The 18,122-nt window shown below is 36.6% G+C and overlaps 1 protein-coding gene across 1 annotated transcript in view; it reads right to left on the bottom strand.

Annotated features, from left to right (window-relative positions):
• LOC150089220 (uncharacterized) overlaps positions 1-18,122 on the bottom strand; it is a 221,521-nt gene that overhangs the window by 14,733 nt on the left and 188,666 nt on the right. The window contains exons 15-16 of the mRNA XM_090389912.1: positions 9,905-10,005; positions 692-853 (exon numbers count right to left, since the gene is read on the bottom strand). Of these exons, the coding sequence (XP_090246038.1) occupies positions 692-853; positions 9,905-10,005 (263 nt within the window). The remainder of the gene's footprint in view (positions 1-691; positions 854-9,904; positions 10,006-18,122) is intronic.

Genomic DNA, 18,122 nt, shown 5'->3' with positions numbered 1-18,122 from the left:
TTCATGAGAATCGAATACCTGCAACATTTATCCAATTTCTAAGACTGCCTGGTAACAACATGTCTGCAACTTTTTCCAGCCATTGCAAGTGGCAATGAATGGTAGAATGGACCAAATTAAGCTTATGGGCAAGTTTTTATAATTTACAGCAGGATCTTCAAGTGTTGCTATTAGCAGGTCATCACGGAATTGAAGAGGATGGCCTCAATGCACTTCACTGGTTAAGCTCAAACATATTTCTGCAACTGGTCAAGGAAGGATGTGTTTCTTCTGACTAGACCTGAACTCCTGGAACAACCACCACCACTGGCATTTCCTTAAATTTAGTGCTTCCTCATCATACACATCTTTGGGGGGGGGGGTTAAATAGCTGTTCCCTTTCTAATATCTCTTCTTCTATGCTATTCCCTTTCTTAATTTCAAAAGGTGGTATATTCTAAAGTGTTCTAATATCATCTCTTTTGTAACTTGGAATACCTCATCATGAAAAAATAAATAAAAAAATAATAATAATAAACAGTCATCTTGTGAAAAACCTATACTTAGAATGATGACTATCTATCCAACTTAGCACATAAATATTCCATATGATGTGCACACATACATGTATAAATTAAAAACAAGTTGGCAATATAAAAAGAACATTACTTACGGGATGACTTAATAAGTAAAAAGCAAAAAAATTATTTACCTTGTTGTTTATACTCATTTTCTGGTTTATCTGGAAAGGCTGTATGGAGAGCATTCACCCCATGAATTAGAGCAGATCCTTGCATTGAAACCTCCATAAGAGTTACTGCAACAATGGCATCACGTACCAGTACTTCTTCTTGAAACATTAATCGTGCATGAGCTATAAAAAGTAATTACATATGAGTATTAAATCTGCTGAAAAATAACTTTACATTGTAATAATTCACATTGTACAAAAAATTATACAAATTATCTAATGTCAATGTAAAAATTTAACTCGTTTTACCCAGCTATAACTCAAAATATCTTTCAAAACCTTTTTGCTTTGTTTTTCTAATAAAATTTTGAAGAATCCCAGTTTGGTACAGTGGGATTAAAATAGCCCCTATATTCATCTTATTAATAAGGATATGACCGGAAAATTTTGTACGAGGCTGAAAACTTTTGATTTGCAGCTAACTGTAAACAGGAAAAAAAAAAAAAATTTTTTTGCAAAAAAAAACAGGAAGAAAAAAAGTATTTTTTCAGAAAAAGCAGAATATTTTTTCAAGACCACACTGCACTAATCACTGCTATAACCAGTGATTCCATTATTTTTCCCAGAACGCAGTTAAACTAACAGGTCTGTAGTTACTTGTGTCACCCTAGCAGTGATTCCATTATTTTTCCCGGAACACAGTTAAACTAACAGGTCTGTAGTTACTTGTGTCACCCTTTGAACCCCCTTTGTGAATAGGTGATACATTTGCACACCTCCAGTCCATTGGGACCTCCCCTGAGTCCAAGGGCTAAGGACTTATATACTTATATAATTATGGCTAAGGGTTTGCTTACCTCCTTTAATATAACTGTATAGATCCCGTCCACCCCAGGTGCCTTCCTTATGCTTAACTTCAACAATTTCTCCTCCACTTTGCTCTGTTATTATAAAATCACTTAACTCCCTGTTGGAGTTTGATAAACTTCTGGCACTACCTTCATTGAATAACTACTCATGTGTGAATGTAGATGCAAAATACTCATTCAGTTTATCAGCTACCTGATTCATCCCTTTCCTTCTAGAGTTTACATAAGTAAAGAACTCTTTGTGATTTTTCTTTGCATCCTTTGCCAAGGATTTCTCGTAATCTGCCTTCGCCTCCCTAACCTCCTTTGTGACTTGATTACAGACTAGTTTATATCTGCCATAGGCTTCTGTGTCACCTGCTACTTTATATGCATCCCATACATTTTTCTTCTCTGCCACGAGTCTCATTAATCTAAATGAATGAATGAATGCCTAAACCTTGAGCAGTTTCTTAGCTGGAATGAAAAGCCTAGTAGCTTCCAAAATTAAGTCCCTGAAGGCTTCCCATTTAGAATTCAACATTGGTAACATCATCAGTTGATTCCACTGTATAGAATTTAAAAACTGTGAGACTTTTACAAAAACAAAAGCCCTTCCCTTTAGCCTTGATGGTAGTTACATCTTTAAGTAATTCCCACATCAGTACATTGTGATCACTGCCATCCAGTGGTTCCTTTATCTGCAAATTCGTAATACATGAATAATCACTGCTGATAATCAGATCAAGAGTATTACTCCCTCTGGTTGCCTCTCGATCATGTTGCTGTAGAAAACAGTCCCAATAAATCCACAAAAGTCTTGCTAGTTTGCGAGTGACCAACCCACAAGTTCCAGTCAATATCTGGAAAATTAAATTCCCCCATTATAAGACATTCTGATTTACTGACCCACTCTATTTCTCTGCACAATTGCTCATTATACTCATCAGATTCATTAGGCTTATTACACACACCTACTCTTATTTTTCCTTTCCCAGTGCTTATTTCACACCAAACAGACTCAACACTGCATTGTCCACCAACATCAATTGGATGCACTCCCTTAGATTTTGTGTGTTTCTTAACTAACAGCATAACCCCTCCTCCCTTCCTGTCTTGTCTATAATTCCTGTACACATTGTCCTCCCCAAATTCCAATTCTGCACCGCTTATATCTGTGTGACACCACATCTCTGATATCCCAACAATATCTGCCTTTGATGTCTTGACTAGCATTTCAAGCTCATTAAATTTATTAACTATACTCCTAGCATTGGTGCACATGCAAGTATACATGCACCTGTTCCTACTCTTAGTTACCCTAACACAGCCCATGTATTTAATTGTTCCACTATGACTCCCAGCAGTTCTGGAAATCTCGATTACCTTGCTTTCCAGGCTGCTGCTCATTCTAATAGAAGCAGTGCAAGAATCACTTTTGCCTCTGCCTGCGGCCACTGTTAACCTTTTAGTCTGTGTATCCCCTCCCCAAAACTAGCAGTTTTCTTACCCACCCTAACACTGCCTCGATAGCATCTGCAAATATTCTTGCACCCTTTCTATTTAAGTGTACCTCATCCCTGTAGAAGCAGTCTCTCCTGTCAACAAGCTGAGACCAGGCTGAAAAAAATTCTACCCCTCGATCCTTGCACAATCTCTCCAGTGCCAAATTGATCGACAAGGCTTTCATCATATACTCCCTCCTATCGTGTCTGGGCAGAATTGCAGACACTGACATTCAACTCTAACTCACGACTTTTTTTCAACATTGACATGTACTTGTTGAGTAAATCTGCAGATCTCTTATTCTTAATGTTATTAGTTCCAACATATAGAACATAACTTTTGTGCCCTTAAAAGATGATATCTGCTCTACAACGTCATAAACTTTTGCCCCTGGCAGACATACCCTGATCCTGTTCCACCTATCGTTCTTGCATAGTATATTTCCCGTCTCCCTGACAATAGAGTCACCAACAATAACTAGTTCCTCTGGGACCAGCACATTCTGCCTTGGAGATTGCCTCTGTTTTGCCTGATGCACAGGAGTGAGCTATGATGTTGAGCTGGGCAGCTGAGAGCTTGATGGGCTCCTCATATTAATTTCTTCGAGGGCATTTACCCTACACCTCAAGCTCTCATAGATGCCCATCAGAATGCTGAGTTGGTGTCTAATTTCTTCACAGTCTTTGCACCTAGCACACACAAAGGCATCCTTCTTGGCTAGATCATGTCCTGTTTTAGAAAGGTCGGCAAAAATTTCATATTTCACACATATTTTGAGACTGTGATGCGTTGGAGAATCGCCCCCACCCCTTAATTTCTCCTCCAAGTCAAAGCACTCTTGCTAGTCTGTGATCTTTGCTTCACAGCTCTAGTCTGGGTCATGATTTCCGTTTAAATACAATTTAATTAACAATGAATTTTAATAATATTATTTTTGATTAATTGATAATACTATAATAAGCTAACAGATTTCTAATACAGTGCTTCGTATTATGCTATCTAGTTTTACTTTATACCTTACGCTATCGGTTCAAGATATATATATGTTACGCTATTTCTTATCGACTACAATATGGGGGCTAGTTCAACAATATTGGTGCCAACACTGAGAGTCGTAACTTCCAAAAATTGCTATTTAAATTCAAAATAAGAAGCTAATGACTGCTACTAAACCTATTTAATATCTCTGTAAAACACAATGTACTATGTTAATTAACGAAGAATATGGTAAAAATTAAAAATACTTATCCCTTTACGGCAGCCAAAAATCCACCGACTGTTCTCTTCCATGACCCGAGCGCCCTGAAATACAGTTAGGATGAGTTCATTCACATAAAGGATGCACTTTTAAGCGAGTGCCATGTTTAGGCTAAGGACACACATTATCATCCTTATTAATTCATAAGGTATCATCTAATTCAAGCATGGAATTCATACTCATCGGAATGAAAATCTGATACTGTGCATCTGCTATGACGTGGACTTTCTCCTTTCCCTTCCCGTCGTACATTGGTGACTGCCATCACGAAACGAACAAGCTATAACTACGAGTCATGGATCGGAGCTCTGTCCTGCTTCAAGTGCACATACTTCCAGACTCTACTGTATTTTTGCTTCAATGTGTATTGCATCTACTAACAAAACTTCAAGAAAAGTTATCTATGGGTCACATTATAAACTGCAAAAATTAATATCGAATAGAAAACACCACACTATGCTCTGGATAAAAAAAAAAGCTAATTACTCACATAGAATTGATTTGTGGAAACGACATTGCTGCAACACCTTCCCTGGATGCATATTTGACCTTGTAACAGAATTTTAAGAAACTGTCTCTATTGTAGAGTGCATCATTAATTTCCAAAAAAAAAAAAAAGTGGGGCTAATCACAACAATTTTTTTTTTTTTTTTGTGGGGGAAATGGATATCACATCTACTAACAAAAATTTAAGGAAACTTATCTAATGGCAGCCATGTCATACAATTACAAAAACTCATGTCAAATTGAAACCTTAGTAACCTTGCATACTTAAAAGAAGAAAGGGGAAAAAAAAAAAAAAAAAAAAAAACAATCTATTCTATTTTGAAATATGTAGGGCTATGAAGTTTAAAGGAAATTTTTTTGTTTGAAGCCTCATTATAAACTTTTTAAAAGTGACACCAAACCAAAAAAGAGTGAAATTGGATACGAAGGGATTCAAAAAATATTTGTATTTACCCAGAAGTAGTTGTGATAGAAAGATGAAATATTTTTTGCTTGATACCTTGAAATATCTAGAGTAACTACACAAATTTTGATTTCGATCTAACAATTCACTTTTTTCTTGGCAGCACTGAATGAAGTGTCACAATGGATACAGTGGAATATAGATCAGGGTCCTCATTCTGCAAGGGAAGGTACCCAAAACAATCCATGATGAAATGGTCACTGTTTATGTAGTAGACTGCCCAGGTTAGAGTATTTTTGCATATTGGTATAAACAATTCAAATGTGGAAGAACCTGTGTGCATGATGAGAAATCTCAGGATGCTCAGCAACTGTTGTAACAGAAGAGTGCTGCAAAAATTGAGGCATTAATCCTGGAAGATTGATGCTGATATGGCAAAGAACTAGCTGCAGAGCTCCAATTAACAATTGCATATGAGTTGCTCCATCAATTAAAAATCAAATTAACGCAATTTAAAAGAATCTAACGAAAATATTCAAGACGATTTTCCTTCCTGAAGCTGACAACGCTTTTCGACCATATGTTGTGATCACAGGAATGAAAATTACCGAATCGGGTTAAACCTGAAACTTAAATAGTGATTATTTGTCTTCGAGCATGCACGTAAAGGTCCACGCATTGGAGATCAAATATGGCCGCCGAACATTAACAGAATTCTTGTGTAATTTAATTTCAACGGTTTCTGCAATTAATAGTCGCGTATAATTACGTTGAACGTTAAGTATTTTGGCCTCGTTAAATAAAAAAGTATGTTTTTCGTTAATGGCATGAAAGGCTAATTCTGACGCTGCTGAACGAGAAGCACGAACTGAGGCTTCATGTTGATTTACACGAATATTAAGAGAAAATCGCGTCGAACCTTGGTAAGACGAGTCGCAATCACCGCAAGAAATGTTGTATACCAGATCATTAATTTGTGTTGCGAACGCGGAAAGAACCGAGCGATTGTTTAGTATAGTGTGTAACTTCCGTATTCCGTATATTGGCCTAGTTACAATTTTAAATTCGGTATCTCTAAAGAATCTGTTAAGCTGTTTGTGCCACTGTTCAACATATGGGACAGAAATAAAATATTTTTTGATATTACTATTATTGATTGGTGTAGTATTTTGTATCCTATCCTTAGCCTGTACCCTAATTCGGTTTATTGTGGTAATGGAATAACCCCTGTTTAAGAATCTGCTAGTTAATATTTGTATTTCTGAGTCCAAAGCAGATTCCGTCGTTGAATATTTATAGGCATTTAGAAATTGATTAAAGATAATCGATCTTTTGTAGGTGAACGGATGATAGCTATTATAATGTAGAAGCATACCAGTGTTTGTAGGTTTTCGATAGATGCTAAATTGTATTTTATTCGAGTCCCGGGTAACCGTGAAATTTAGAAAGTTTAATGACTTTGTATCCGTATCCTCCCTTTCCAATGTAAATTTGAGTCTAGAATGAATATTATTAAACGAATGTAAAATGTCTTGGATAATACTACTATCAGTAATAACTAGAACATCGTCTAAATATCTCCCATAGTATGTGACACGGGGTCGAAAAGGTGTCAAATGTATATGCTCAATCGTTGAGAGATAGATCTCTGACATTAAGCCACTCAGGCTCAAACCCATTGGTAATCCAAAAATTTGTTTGTACACCTTGTCTCGAAAGGTGATGTAGTTGGCCTCAACTAACAGTTTAATTAAATGAAAAATTTCCTTAATAGGTAGCTTCGTATAATTAATCGGTGTTGAGTTTTTATTTAACATATCCCAAATAATATCTAATGTGTATTCAACGTTTACATTCGTATATAACGAGGTAACATCTAGTGAGAATAAATTGTCATTGTCGCCGAGTCTACAGTCTTTAAGATTATTAAATAATGTATCGTAGTTCTTAATCCCAAATTGTATTACCTGTCTAAAGGGTTTTATAATGTTATATACATGTGTGGCTAAGGATGAAAATGCCGAGTTCCTGTAGGAAACAATAGGTCGAATAGGAAATCCAGTCTTGTGTAATTTTACCTGACCGAAAAGTGCAGGAATATTGTATGTTCTGGACTTCAATTCCTTTAACGTTTTTTCGATACGTGGTTAACGTTTTATTGTATTGATTGACCAAATTGGTAAACAGTGCCGGGTCTACTTCACGATAAGTGGAGGTATCTGACACAACTGAATCTAACTTATTAATATAATCATGTTTATCTAGTATTACCACTGTATCTCCTTTATCTACCCTCTATATAATAATGTCCTTATTTTTCCGAAGTTCTCGTAAAGCTGAACTGTCATGTGTATTCAATTTAGGAAGTCGCGTTTCTTTTATGTTATTCACTACTTGGTTAACTTGTTGAATAAATACATCTTTTCGTGGAACATTACGAAGTCTAAATTCAATATCAATTACGCATTGTTTTTTAGGTAGTTTTTGAGGTGGTAAATTATAATTTAGTCCTTTGGATAAAAGTGAAATCTGGTCTTGTGATAGTGTACACGAGGAAAGATTTGTAACCTAGCAGATTCTTAAACAGGGGTTATTCCATTACCACAATAAACCGAATTAGGGTACAGGCTAAGGATAGGATACAAAATACTACACCAATCAACAATAGTAATATCAAAAAATACTTTATTTCTGTCCCATATGTTGAACAGTGGCACACACAGCTTAACAGATTCTTTAAAGATATCAAATTTAAAATTGTAGCTAGGCCAATACGGAAGTTACACACTATACTGAACAATCGCTCGGTTCTTTCCGCGTTTGCAACACAAATTAATGATCTGGTATACAACATTTCTTGCGGTGATTGCGACTCGTCTTACCAAGACTGGATATAAACAAGTTGCTCACCCAGGCAGCTCGACTCTAATGGATTGCCAACAGCATTTACAGTATATTAATGAAGTCACAACTACCAGAAAATATAGAAAAACCATGGCATACTCTCCACTTTAATATGCTGCAGAGGCATCTGCTGCCCCTCGCACAACTAGGCCACTTTTCACTGTTAAGTTTTGGCTCTTAAAATGGGCCATAAACAAACAAACATTAAGGACAACTGAAATGAACAGTTTTCTAGAAATTCACAAGTCCCCATGCTAATTAGGGTGAAACGTCTTACCATGACTGTTAAAATGCTCATTGGCAAGGTTTCAGCACCATTCTAGGACTTTTGCTCTTGGAGAGTTCCTCAGCCCTCTCTCAGAGCGACTCTAACTCTGTGACCACATCTCAGCTGCCTTCACTTGTCCAATAGGTTTCTATCTTTTCAGCTGCTCTCATGTGCCCAGTCATTGGATGCTGATCTTAACAAGTTTGCTTGTGATAGGGAATACAGATGCCACATCCTTGAGTTGTATTCCCCTGTCCCTGACCCTTCTCCTCGAAGCTCATCTTAATGCCACAAGCCAACAATACCATCTGATATGAAGGTGGCTTACTAACTTATTTAGTATTACGATGAGTAATGATGAATGTGCTATTTCTGCTTCAGTGCAAAGAAAGTTACTTGTTCTGTATTACAATATAAAATTATTTTTCCGCCTATATTTTCTTTGAATATTGTGCTGTACTGTTCTTTCAGCTGTACTTCATTTTATGCTTTTATACGAGGGGGTATCAAAAAGTTTGTACCCTGACCTAGATAAAACACCAGTGGAAGATGCTGTTTTTAATATAAGATGTCTACATATTCAATAACTAACATGTGAAATTTCATTACTGTACGTGATTGTACACCGGAAGTGGAGCCCGGAATCTGAGGAAGGACGCTATGGTTGACAAAGTGGAGTATCGAGAGGTGATCAAGTTTCTGCATTTGCAGGGCAAAGAAGCTCAGGAAATTGATGAAGAAATGAAAGCTGTGTATGGGCAGAATTGTCCATCCTATGACACTGCAAAAAAGTGGAAACGGGAGTTCCAGTGCGGTCGTACAAGTTTCTTTGATGAGCCAAGAGAAGAAAGGTCATCAACATTGACAGACAATGAGACAGTCGCAAAGGTTGAGCAGCTGGCGCTGAGTGACAGATGTTTGACGATTCATTTCATTGCAAATGCAGTGGGAATTAGTTATGGGTCTGCCCACAGCATTTTACACGACCATGTCTAAGGTCTCCGCACGATGAGTTCCAAGACTGCTGACACCTTTGCAGAAGCAATGTTGAATACAATGTTTTCGCTAACTGTTGGATTTGTGTAATGCAGATGTTGAGAACTTCTTTGATTGGTTGGTGACAAATGCTGGTGTACCAATATGATCCGGAAACTAAAGACACGTCAAAGCAGTGGCTTTGATTTGTCTCAGGAAAACATCAATAAAATGGAATTGTGGTTTCGTGCAAAAAGTGCAGACTTTGATGATGATCAAGGCATTATTCAACTGATCCATAGATGGGAGAAATGTGTTACTATACATAGAGAGTACATAGGAAAGGATTAAAGTTCCTCTGAAGTTTCACCTTTCTAGAGCTATTATTTCTATATGTATTTCTTAACGTTTGATTTATCAATGTTCTCTGTTATTATTAATATTTATCTATTTCTTTCACATACAGTATTATCACTATTAATCCCTGGCCTGGTGGCTGTGAAGGGCAATACTGCAATGTATCAATTTGTATTATAATTATTATTGCAATAAAGATTTCTAATACCTTGAGCCAATCGGACCAAACTCTCAAGAAGCCTAATAGTGGTACGTGCAGCATTGCGTGCATCTGCATTTCTTTGACATTGGTAATATTTTTGAAGAATTCTGTAATATGATAAGATCCAATTAGATCATGCTATATATACAGTGAAAAAATTTTAACTATGAATAAAAGTGTTAACAGACACATATACATCTTGTAATTGGCAAATTTTAGAAACTGAAGAAACTTAATATATCCACCTTTCTGCCTGAATGAAGTTGCACAATGTTTCTTCCAAAATAAAAATAATAAATACATCTGTACATCGAAATAGGAAAATCATATACAATAAAATTATGTTGCACTGATCTTCTTGGGAAAATCGCATCAATTCACCATACCGAAAAGTTGCTCTGATGAATGCTGCTCAAAGTTATTAATAAAATGCCCATTATTTCTTCACTCAAGTTCTTCTAAACTTTTCTAACATACATAAGTAGCACTTTTCACTTTATTTCACTTAAATAGTAACAATCAAATGAATAATATACAGGATCAACCAAAAGATTGGATAAACTTGAAATTTTTATTTTTGACTCTGTACATTGCATGTCACTAATGATAATCTAGCCTCAACAATAAAATAAAAAATAAATATAAGGATGCATGACACCAAGTAAAAAAAATACATTAATAAATACATACATAAAATAAAATATTACGAAAATTTCAAGTGCATACTGACAGTTTGGCCCATCCTGAATTTGTATAAAAGATGGCCATTTTAAAAGTATATTTCATTTAAAAGGAATAGAGTACAACCACAGTTGGGTTCCTTCACATGCTGTTAGAAGAAATGGCCATATTTTTGGCATTTTCAAGTGTATAGACTAATAATGATGATATACAAAACTGAGTATAATGTTATGCATTGGAATAAGGAATTTGTTTTTCTATTACTATCTGTTTTGCTTGAATAAAGTTCTGATCGCATAGTCAGCATTAGTATTAGCAAACAATGCAACAAAGCAGGTTTATATATCAGCAAAAAATAAAATAAAATAAAATAACCATTATTGTACATTATCTTCTATCCTCTGTAATAATTAGCCCAATTCTTCCTTAAATTTATTCAAATTGTTCTTCCACAACACCAGATGGCAGTTTGTTGCTGCAATCAATGACGCTTTGGCTAGAAGCCAATTTTAACACATCTCTGCTACAACCATCCTTATGTTCTCTTGTGTGTTGTCTGACAAAAAGTAAGTTCCATCAGTGTTAAATTAGTTTATTCAATCCATTTAAATCCTTAAACATATTGCCTGCAGGTGCCTGGTTTCTAAGTGCTGTAGTTTGCAGAATTGAAATCCCTTTATGGTAAGAGTACCTTTTTTATGTGTGTTATTGACTAATAATATTATTGTTATTGACTAATAGTATTAGTAGAAGCAAATAATGCAAGGAAGCAAGATTATAAAAAAAAAAAAAAAAAAAAACCACACATCCCACATCACCTGTCCATTTTCTCCAATAATTTTTCTAGTTCATCTTTGAATTTATTCAAACTACCTACTTCTACAACAGATGGAAGTTTGTTCAACAATCAACCACCCACTGGCTAAAGGCAAACTTTCACACATCTATCCTGTAACAATCCTTCCTCAAATTGAATTTATATCCCCTCTTGTGTGTAGTCAGACGAAGTTAAGCTAAAGAATCCTATCAGCACTGAGCTTGCTCAATCCATTCAAAGTCTTAACACCTTAATTAGATTTCCTTTGGTGTCTAGTCTTCAGATGCTGCAATTTGCAGAACTGAAGTTGCTGTTCTCTGCACCTGTTCTAACACGTCTATAGTCTTCTTAAAAATAAGACTACACAGTGGAATAATCAATTTTTACAGCTGGCAAGAATTCCTGTATATATCACTGACAGAACCCAAAAAGCTGTCCTAGCAGCTTGTCTGCACTGTTCAGAAAACTTCATGTCAGACTGAAAGTGTCTATAAGTGTTTTTCATTTTCCAACACCCTGAGTATGGTAACGTCCAATTGGTATGTTATTCAAAAGTTATTACTTCCCAAATGCAGTAACTCACATTTATCAATGTTAAACTTCAATTGCTAATTCTCAGCCTAGTTTCTCTAGGTCACTTGCAGTAGCAAACCCTGCTTCCTGTCAGTAACCATAATTTCAACCTTTGAATCATCTGCAAACATGGACAATAAGTTCTATATGCCTTCATCAATATCATTAATAAATATTGAAAACAGCAATGGGCCCACCAGCACCGAATCATAAGCAACTCCATTAGCGCAAATAAAGCAGTACCCATTAATAACCACTCTATGCATTCTGCCACATCACTACAATTTGTACAACATGCTTTCATTGCAGAACAGCTTTACTGAAGTCTAAGTATATGAAAACTATATTTTGCATGCAGTTAGCATTAGTAAAGGCACATATATTTTTCCCTCTAGCATCAGCCAGAGGGGAAAAAAAAAAAAAAAACCTAGCATTTCACCCATCCACTCACTCGACATGTTTGTCTAGTTCTGTCTTGAATCTATTTAAGCTATCAACTTCTACAATGACAGATGGAAGTTTGTTCCCACAATCAACCACCCACTGGCTAAATGCAAACTTCTGCAGATCTATCCTACAACTGTCTTCCCTCAATTTGAATTTATACCCTCTCAGATGATTATTCTCAGCAAGAGGAAGAATCTCATCAGCATTGAACCTGCTCAAACCATTCAAGGCTTTATACACCTCAATCAGATCACCTCACAGGTGCCTACTCTCTAGACACTGTAATTTGCAAAATTTAAGCCTTTCTTCATAAGAGCAACCCTTTGTTCCATTCACCAATCTTGTTGCCCTTCTCTGTACTCATTCCAGCAGCTCTACATCCTTCTTAAAATGAGGCCTCCAGACCTGTATACAGTACTCAAGGTGTGGCCTGACCATTTCAAGGAGATAAACACCTCTTTAGATAGAAAAATTCCTGTATATCATTGACAAGACACCATGAGCTACTCTTGCAGACTGTCTGCACTGCTCAAAAAACTTCATATCTGCCTGCACAATTACCCCCAGGTCCTTTTCATTCTCTAACACTGTCAGTGTAGTCCCACACAGTTGATATGTTACTCTGGGATTACTGCTTCCCATATGCAGTACTTTACCTTTGTCAATGTTAAACTTCAGTTGCTACATCTCAGCCCATCTGCTCAACTTTTCTAGATCCTGTTGCAGCAGCGTACTGTCATTAGTGTCATTAACAACCTTCCGACCTTTGTATTGTCTACAAATTTGAACATTAAGCCTCATATACCATCATCTTTTTTTTTTGGTAGTTGTTGGCGCATCGGCTTCTGTGGCCATAATGCACCTCCCAAGGTTTTTGCAGTACTTTGATCCAAGCCCGAGGCGGGATTCGCACCCGCGACCTTTGGGTTGCCAAGCAGGCACTTTACCCACCCGGCTAGCCCGGTCGGCTACCATCATCAATATCATTAATAAATACAGAAAATAACAATGGACCCAATACTGAACCCTGGGGGAATCCACTAATAACATTATTCCACGAAGAGCAGTTCTCCCACTCAACCATCCCTTTATCAGTAGCAGCAATTTGCCTCCAATGCCACACTGCTCTAATTTGAGCAGCAGCAGTCTTCCATGTGCAACAGTAAAAAAAGCCTTTCTAAGATCAAAATTATTCTTTGCATCCATTTCCTTTGTGACCACATCATAGTATTAAATCAAATTGGTCAGACAAGGCTTCCCCTTAGCAAACCCCTGCTGTGTCCGAGCTATAATGAAGCTCGGACACAGCAGGAATGAAGACAAGACTATAATGAAGTCTTGTCTAGATGATCCTGCAGTGCTTCTTTAACCAGTGCTTCCATTAATTTCCTTGGAACAGAAGTTAAACTAACAGGTCTGCAATTACTTGAGTCACCCTTTGATCCTCCTTTGTGAATTGGAGTCACATTTGCACATCTCCAGTCCATGGGTACCTCCCCTGAGTCCAAGGAAGCTCTCATAATTATTGTTAAGGGTTTGCTTACTTCCTTTGCTGCCTCCTTTAATATAACTGGATAGATCTCATCCACCCCAGGTACCTTTCTTATGTTTATCTTCAACAATTTCTCCTCCACTTTGCTCTTAGTTATTACAAAATCATCTAGCTCACTGCCAGAATTTAATTCACCTCTGGCATTCCCCTCCCTGAATGTCTTCTCATGTGTGAATGTAGATGCAAAATACTCATTTAGTTTGTTAGCTACCTGAGCAGGATCATCAACAGTTGAACTATCGATATCAAGTGGACCAATCTGATTCATCCTCTTCTAGAGTTTACATAAGAAAAGAACTCTTTGCGTTTTTCTTTACATCTTTTGCCAAGGATTTCTCATAATCTGCATTTGCCTGCTTGACCTCTTTTGTGACTTGGTTACAGACCAGCTTATATCTATCATAGGCTTCCATGTCATCTGTTAATTTATACGTATCCCATGTATTTTTCTTCTCTGCCACATGTCTCATTAGTTCATCTGACCTCCATTTAGGCCTAAACCTTGAACATACATAAATAGCATTAGCAAGGGCACATGATGCAAGAAAGCAAGCTTACATAGCATCAGCAAAAAAAAACAACACACACCCCCCCTTCTCATTTCACCCATCCACTTGCTCCAAATGTTTGTCTAGTTCTGCCTTGAATCTGTTTAAGCTATCAACTTCTACGACAGATGGAAGTTTGTTCCAGAAATCAACCACCCGCTGGCTAAAGGCAAACCTCCACACATCTATCCTACAACTGTCTTCCTCAATTTGAATTTATGTCCTCTCAGGGTTGTTAATGACAGTAATGGCAGCGTGCTACTGCAACAGGATCTAGAAAAGTTGAGCAAGAGGAAGGATCTGATCAGCATTGAGCATGCTTAAACCATTCAAACCTCAATCAGATCACCTCACAGGTGCCTAGTCTCCAGACACATTAATTTGCAAAACTTAAGCCTTTCTTCCTAAGAGCAACCCTCTGTTCCATTCACTAATCTTGTTGCCCTTCTCTGTACTCGTTCGAACAGCTCTACATCCTTCTTAAAATGAGACCTCCAGACCTGTATACAGTACTCAAGGTGTGGCCTGACTTTGAGTACTCAAGGTGTTACTAACAAAGGAACTATATGCAAGTCCTTTTTCCTATTTATTCCTTAAACCTTAATGATTTTGTAATAACTGAGAGCAAAGTGGAGGAGAAATTGTTGAAATTAAACATAAGAAAGGCACCCGTGGGGGATGGAATCTATCCAGTTATATTAAAGGAGGCGGCAAAGGAAGTAAGCAAACTCTTAGTTATAACTATGAGAGCATCCCTGGATTTAGGGGAATTCCCCATGGACTTGAGATGTGCAAATGTATCCCCAATTCACAAAGGGATATCTAAGGGTGACATGAGTAATTACAGACAAGTTAGTTTAACTTCTGTTCCAGGGAAAATAATGGAGTCACTGGTTAAAGGTATATTCCAGGATCATCTAGACAAGACTGCAGTAAAAATTCGGACACAGCATGGGATTGTTAAGGGAAAGTTTTGTCTGACAAATTTGATTAGATACTATGATGTGGTTACAAAGGAACTGGATGCAAAAAATAATTTTCATATCATATACTTGGATTTCAAGAAAGCTTTTGACACTGTTGCACATGGAAGACTACTGTACAAATTAGAAAAGTATGTTATTAAAGTTAAGTTGCTACAATGGATAAAAGGGTGGTTGAATGGGAGAAGACAGAGTGGTAATCAATGAACGCTGCTCTTCATAGACTAGTGTTATTAGTGGAGTCCCCCAAGGTTCAGTGTTGAGCCCACTGTTGTTTTGTATATTTATCAATGATATTGATGAAGGTATATCAGGCTTAATGTCCAAGCTTGCAGATGATACAAAGGTTGGCAGGGTTGTTAATGACAGTAATGGCAGCGTGCTACAGAAACAGGATCTAGAAAAGTTGGGCCGATAGGCTGAGAAGTGGCAACTGAAGTTTAATGTTGACAAATGTAAAATACTGCATGTGGGTAGTAGTAACTCCAGAGTAACATAATAACTCTGTGGTCTTTACTCAGGGAAGTGGAGAATGAAAAAACTTGGGGGTAAGTGCAGTCAGATATGAAGTTTTCTGAGCAACGCAGACAATCTGAAGAGTAGCTCGTGGTGCCTTGTGAATGATATACAGGAATTTTGCTAGTAGGAAAAAGGAAGTGATTATCCCTTTGTATAAGGCAATGGTCTGGCCATGCCTTGAGTACTGCGTACAGGTCTTGAGGCCTCATTTTAGGAAGGATGTAGAATTGCTTGAGCGAGTACAGAGAAGGACAACAAGATTGGTTAAGGGGAATGAAACTGTTCAGTCTCTTAATGTTTCATAGGATTCTTAATTTTTTTATGTTTTAATATTAGTTTTTAAAGTATTAAGAGTATGGATTCACTATGTATTTATTTGGTCTCAAATCATTTAAATTGTTTTTAAAATATGGACGTTTTTTATTCTCTCGCTCAAAGATTGGGGTGGTCATTTGATTGTATTTTGTGGTCGGGCTTGGGGTCTGCAGGTCTCCGATTCTGGGGTGCATTGGATCGTTGATCTTGTTTATGCAGGAGCAGAATACATGTAATCTATTTGTATAATTATTCATCTATGGAGAGTATCAGCACTGAAGTGTTCTACAAGACATCATAGAGGTAAATTTTCCATTTCTAAACTAATTTAAATCTTGTATTAACAATCTTGGTAAGCCAAATCCGATCACCAGAACTCCATTTAATGCCTCCTGTGGTCCTCTATCAAAAGGGTTTCAGAAGAATTCTGAACAATTTTGATGCCAAGAAAGCTCTAGGTCAGCAGTTCTCAAACTTTTTGAGCCCATGCCTCCCTTGAAGTAAAGTATCTATAATTGTGTAATTTCTTATTTTTAATATGTTAATACAATAATTATTAATACTACATGAAATAATAAGCATCCGTAGTTCTAAACTACATTAGTAATTTAGAACTACAACTTCTAAATTACTAACGATTATTATCAGTAAGTAATCATGCCAAAAACAATAAAAAACACAATCGCACACTGCTGATGTTGTTGTTGTTATTTGGTTTTTAGGAGCATTAGCAACTAAGGCCATATTGCTCCGGTGCGGTGGTCATTCCCTGACCTTTCCGCATGCTCCGTATTTGGTGGTGACGGGCTCGAACCCCGGTCTAATCAAGAAGCGTGTGCTACGCACTGCTGCTCCTTCCCACCTGGCTACGGAGGCGCCTCACACTGCTGAAACCATGCAGCTAATGCTATGCTATGCAATCTACCTATATATGTCATACATAGTACGCACTAAATTATATATATTACATTACATCATATCAATCATAATTCATCAATCCATTTCAGCAAAATATAATATTTTTTTTCCAAATAAATGTTTATCTCATGTTTATATCGAAGTTAGAGTGAGATAGGTGGCGGTAAATGCTTTAAAAAATAGGTTATAAAATTTAATATTATGTTATGAAAGTTTATTTATATGTATATATATTTTTATTTATATATGTTATGTTATGAAAATTACATTTCTGTTAAACTTTTCGTGAAAATATAATATTTTTTTTCCAAATAAATGTTTATCTCATGTTTATATCGAAGTTAGAGTGAGATAGGTGGCGGTAAATGCTTTAAAAAATAGGTTATAAAATTTAATATTATGTTATGAAAGTTTATTTATATGTATATATTTTTTTATTCATATATGTTATGTTATGAAAATTACATTTCTGTTAAACTTTTCGTGCCTCCTTTTGCACTAGTCCATGCCTCCCAGTTTGGAAATCGCTACTCTAGGTCCTGATGGTATTTCTTCAGTTGTTCCCAAAACCTGTGCTCACTCCTATTCTCTGTTGCCTTATTCTTTCTTATACACTTTCTTATTCCAAAGATGTTTTCCCTTCTGCTTGGAAATTTGCTCATATCCAGCCAGTTCCTAAAAAAGGTGACAAATCCCTCCCAACTAGTTATCATCCTGTTACACTTACTTCTACTCTTTCTAAAATAATGCAGAAATTCATTAACTGCCAACTCCTAAACTATCAAGAAACTGAAGCTGTTTCTAGACATGTGATCAATGATCACCAATATGGATTCCATCAATGTTGATTTACCAGTGATATCCTGGCTTA

This window comes from Mastigoproctus giganteus, chromosome 2 (genome assembly GCF_048544385.1).
Source record: "Mastigoproctus giganteus isolate SK-2022 chromosome 2, ASM4854438v1, whole genome shotgun sequence".
Classification (NCBI taxonomy): domain Eukaryota; kingdom Metazoa; phylum Arthropoda; class Arachnida; order Uropygi; family Thelyphonidae; genus Mastigoproctus; species Mastigoproctus giganteus.
This window is presented reverse-complemented; position numbering and strand designations above follow the sequence as displayed.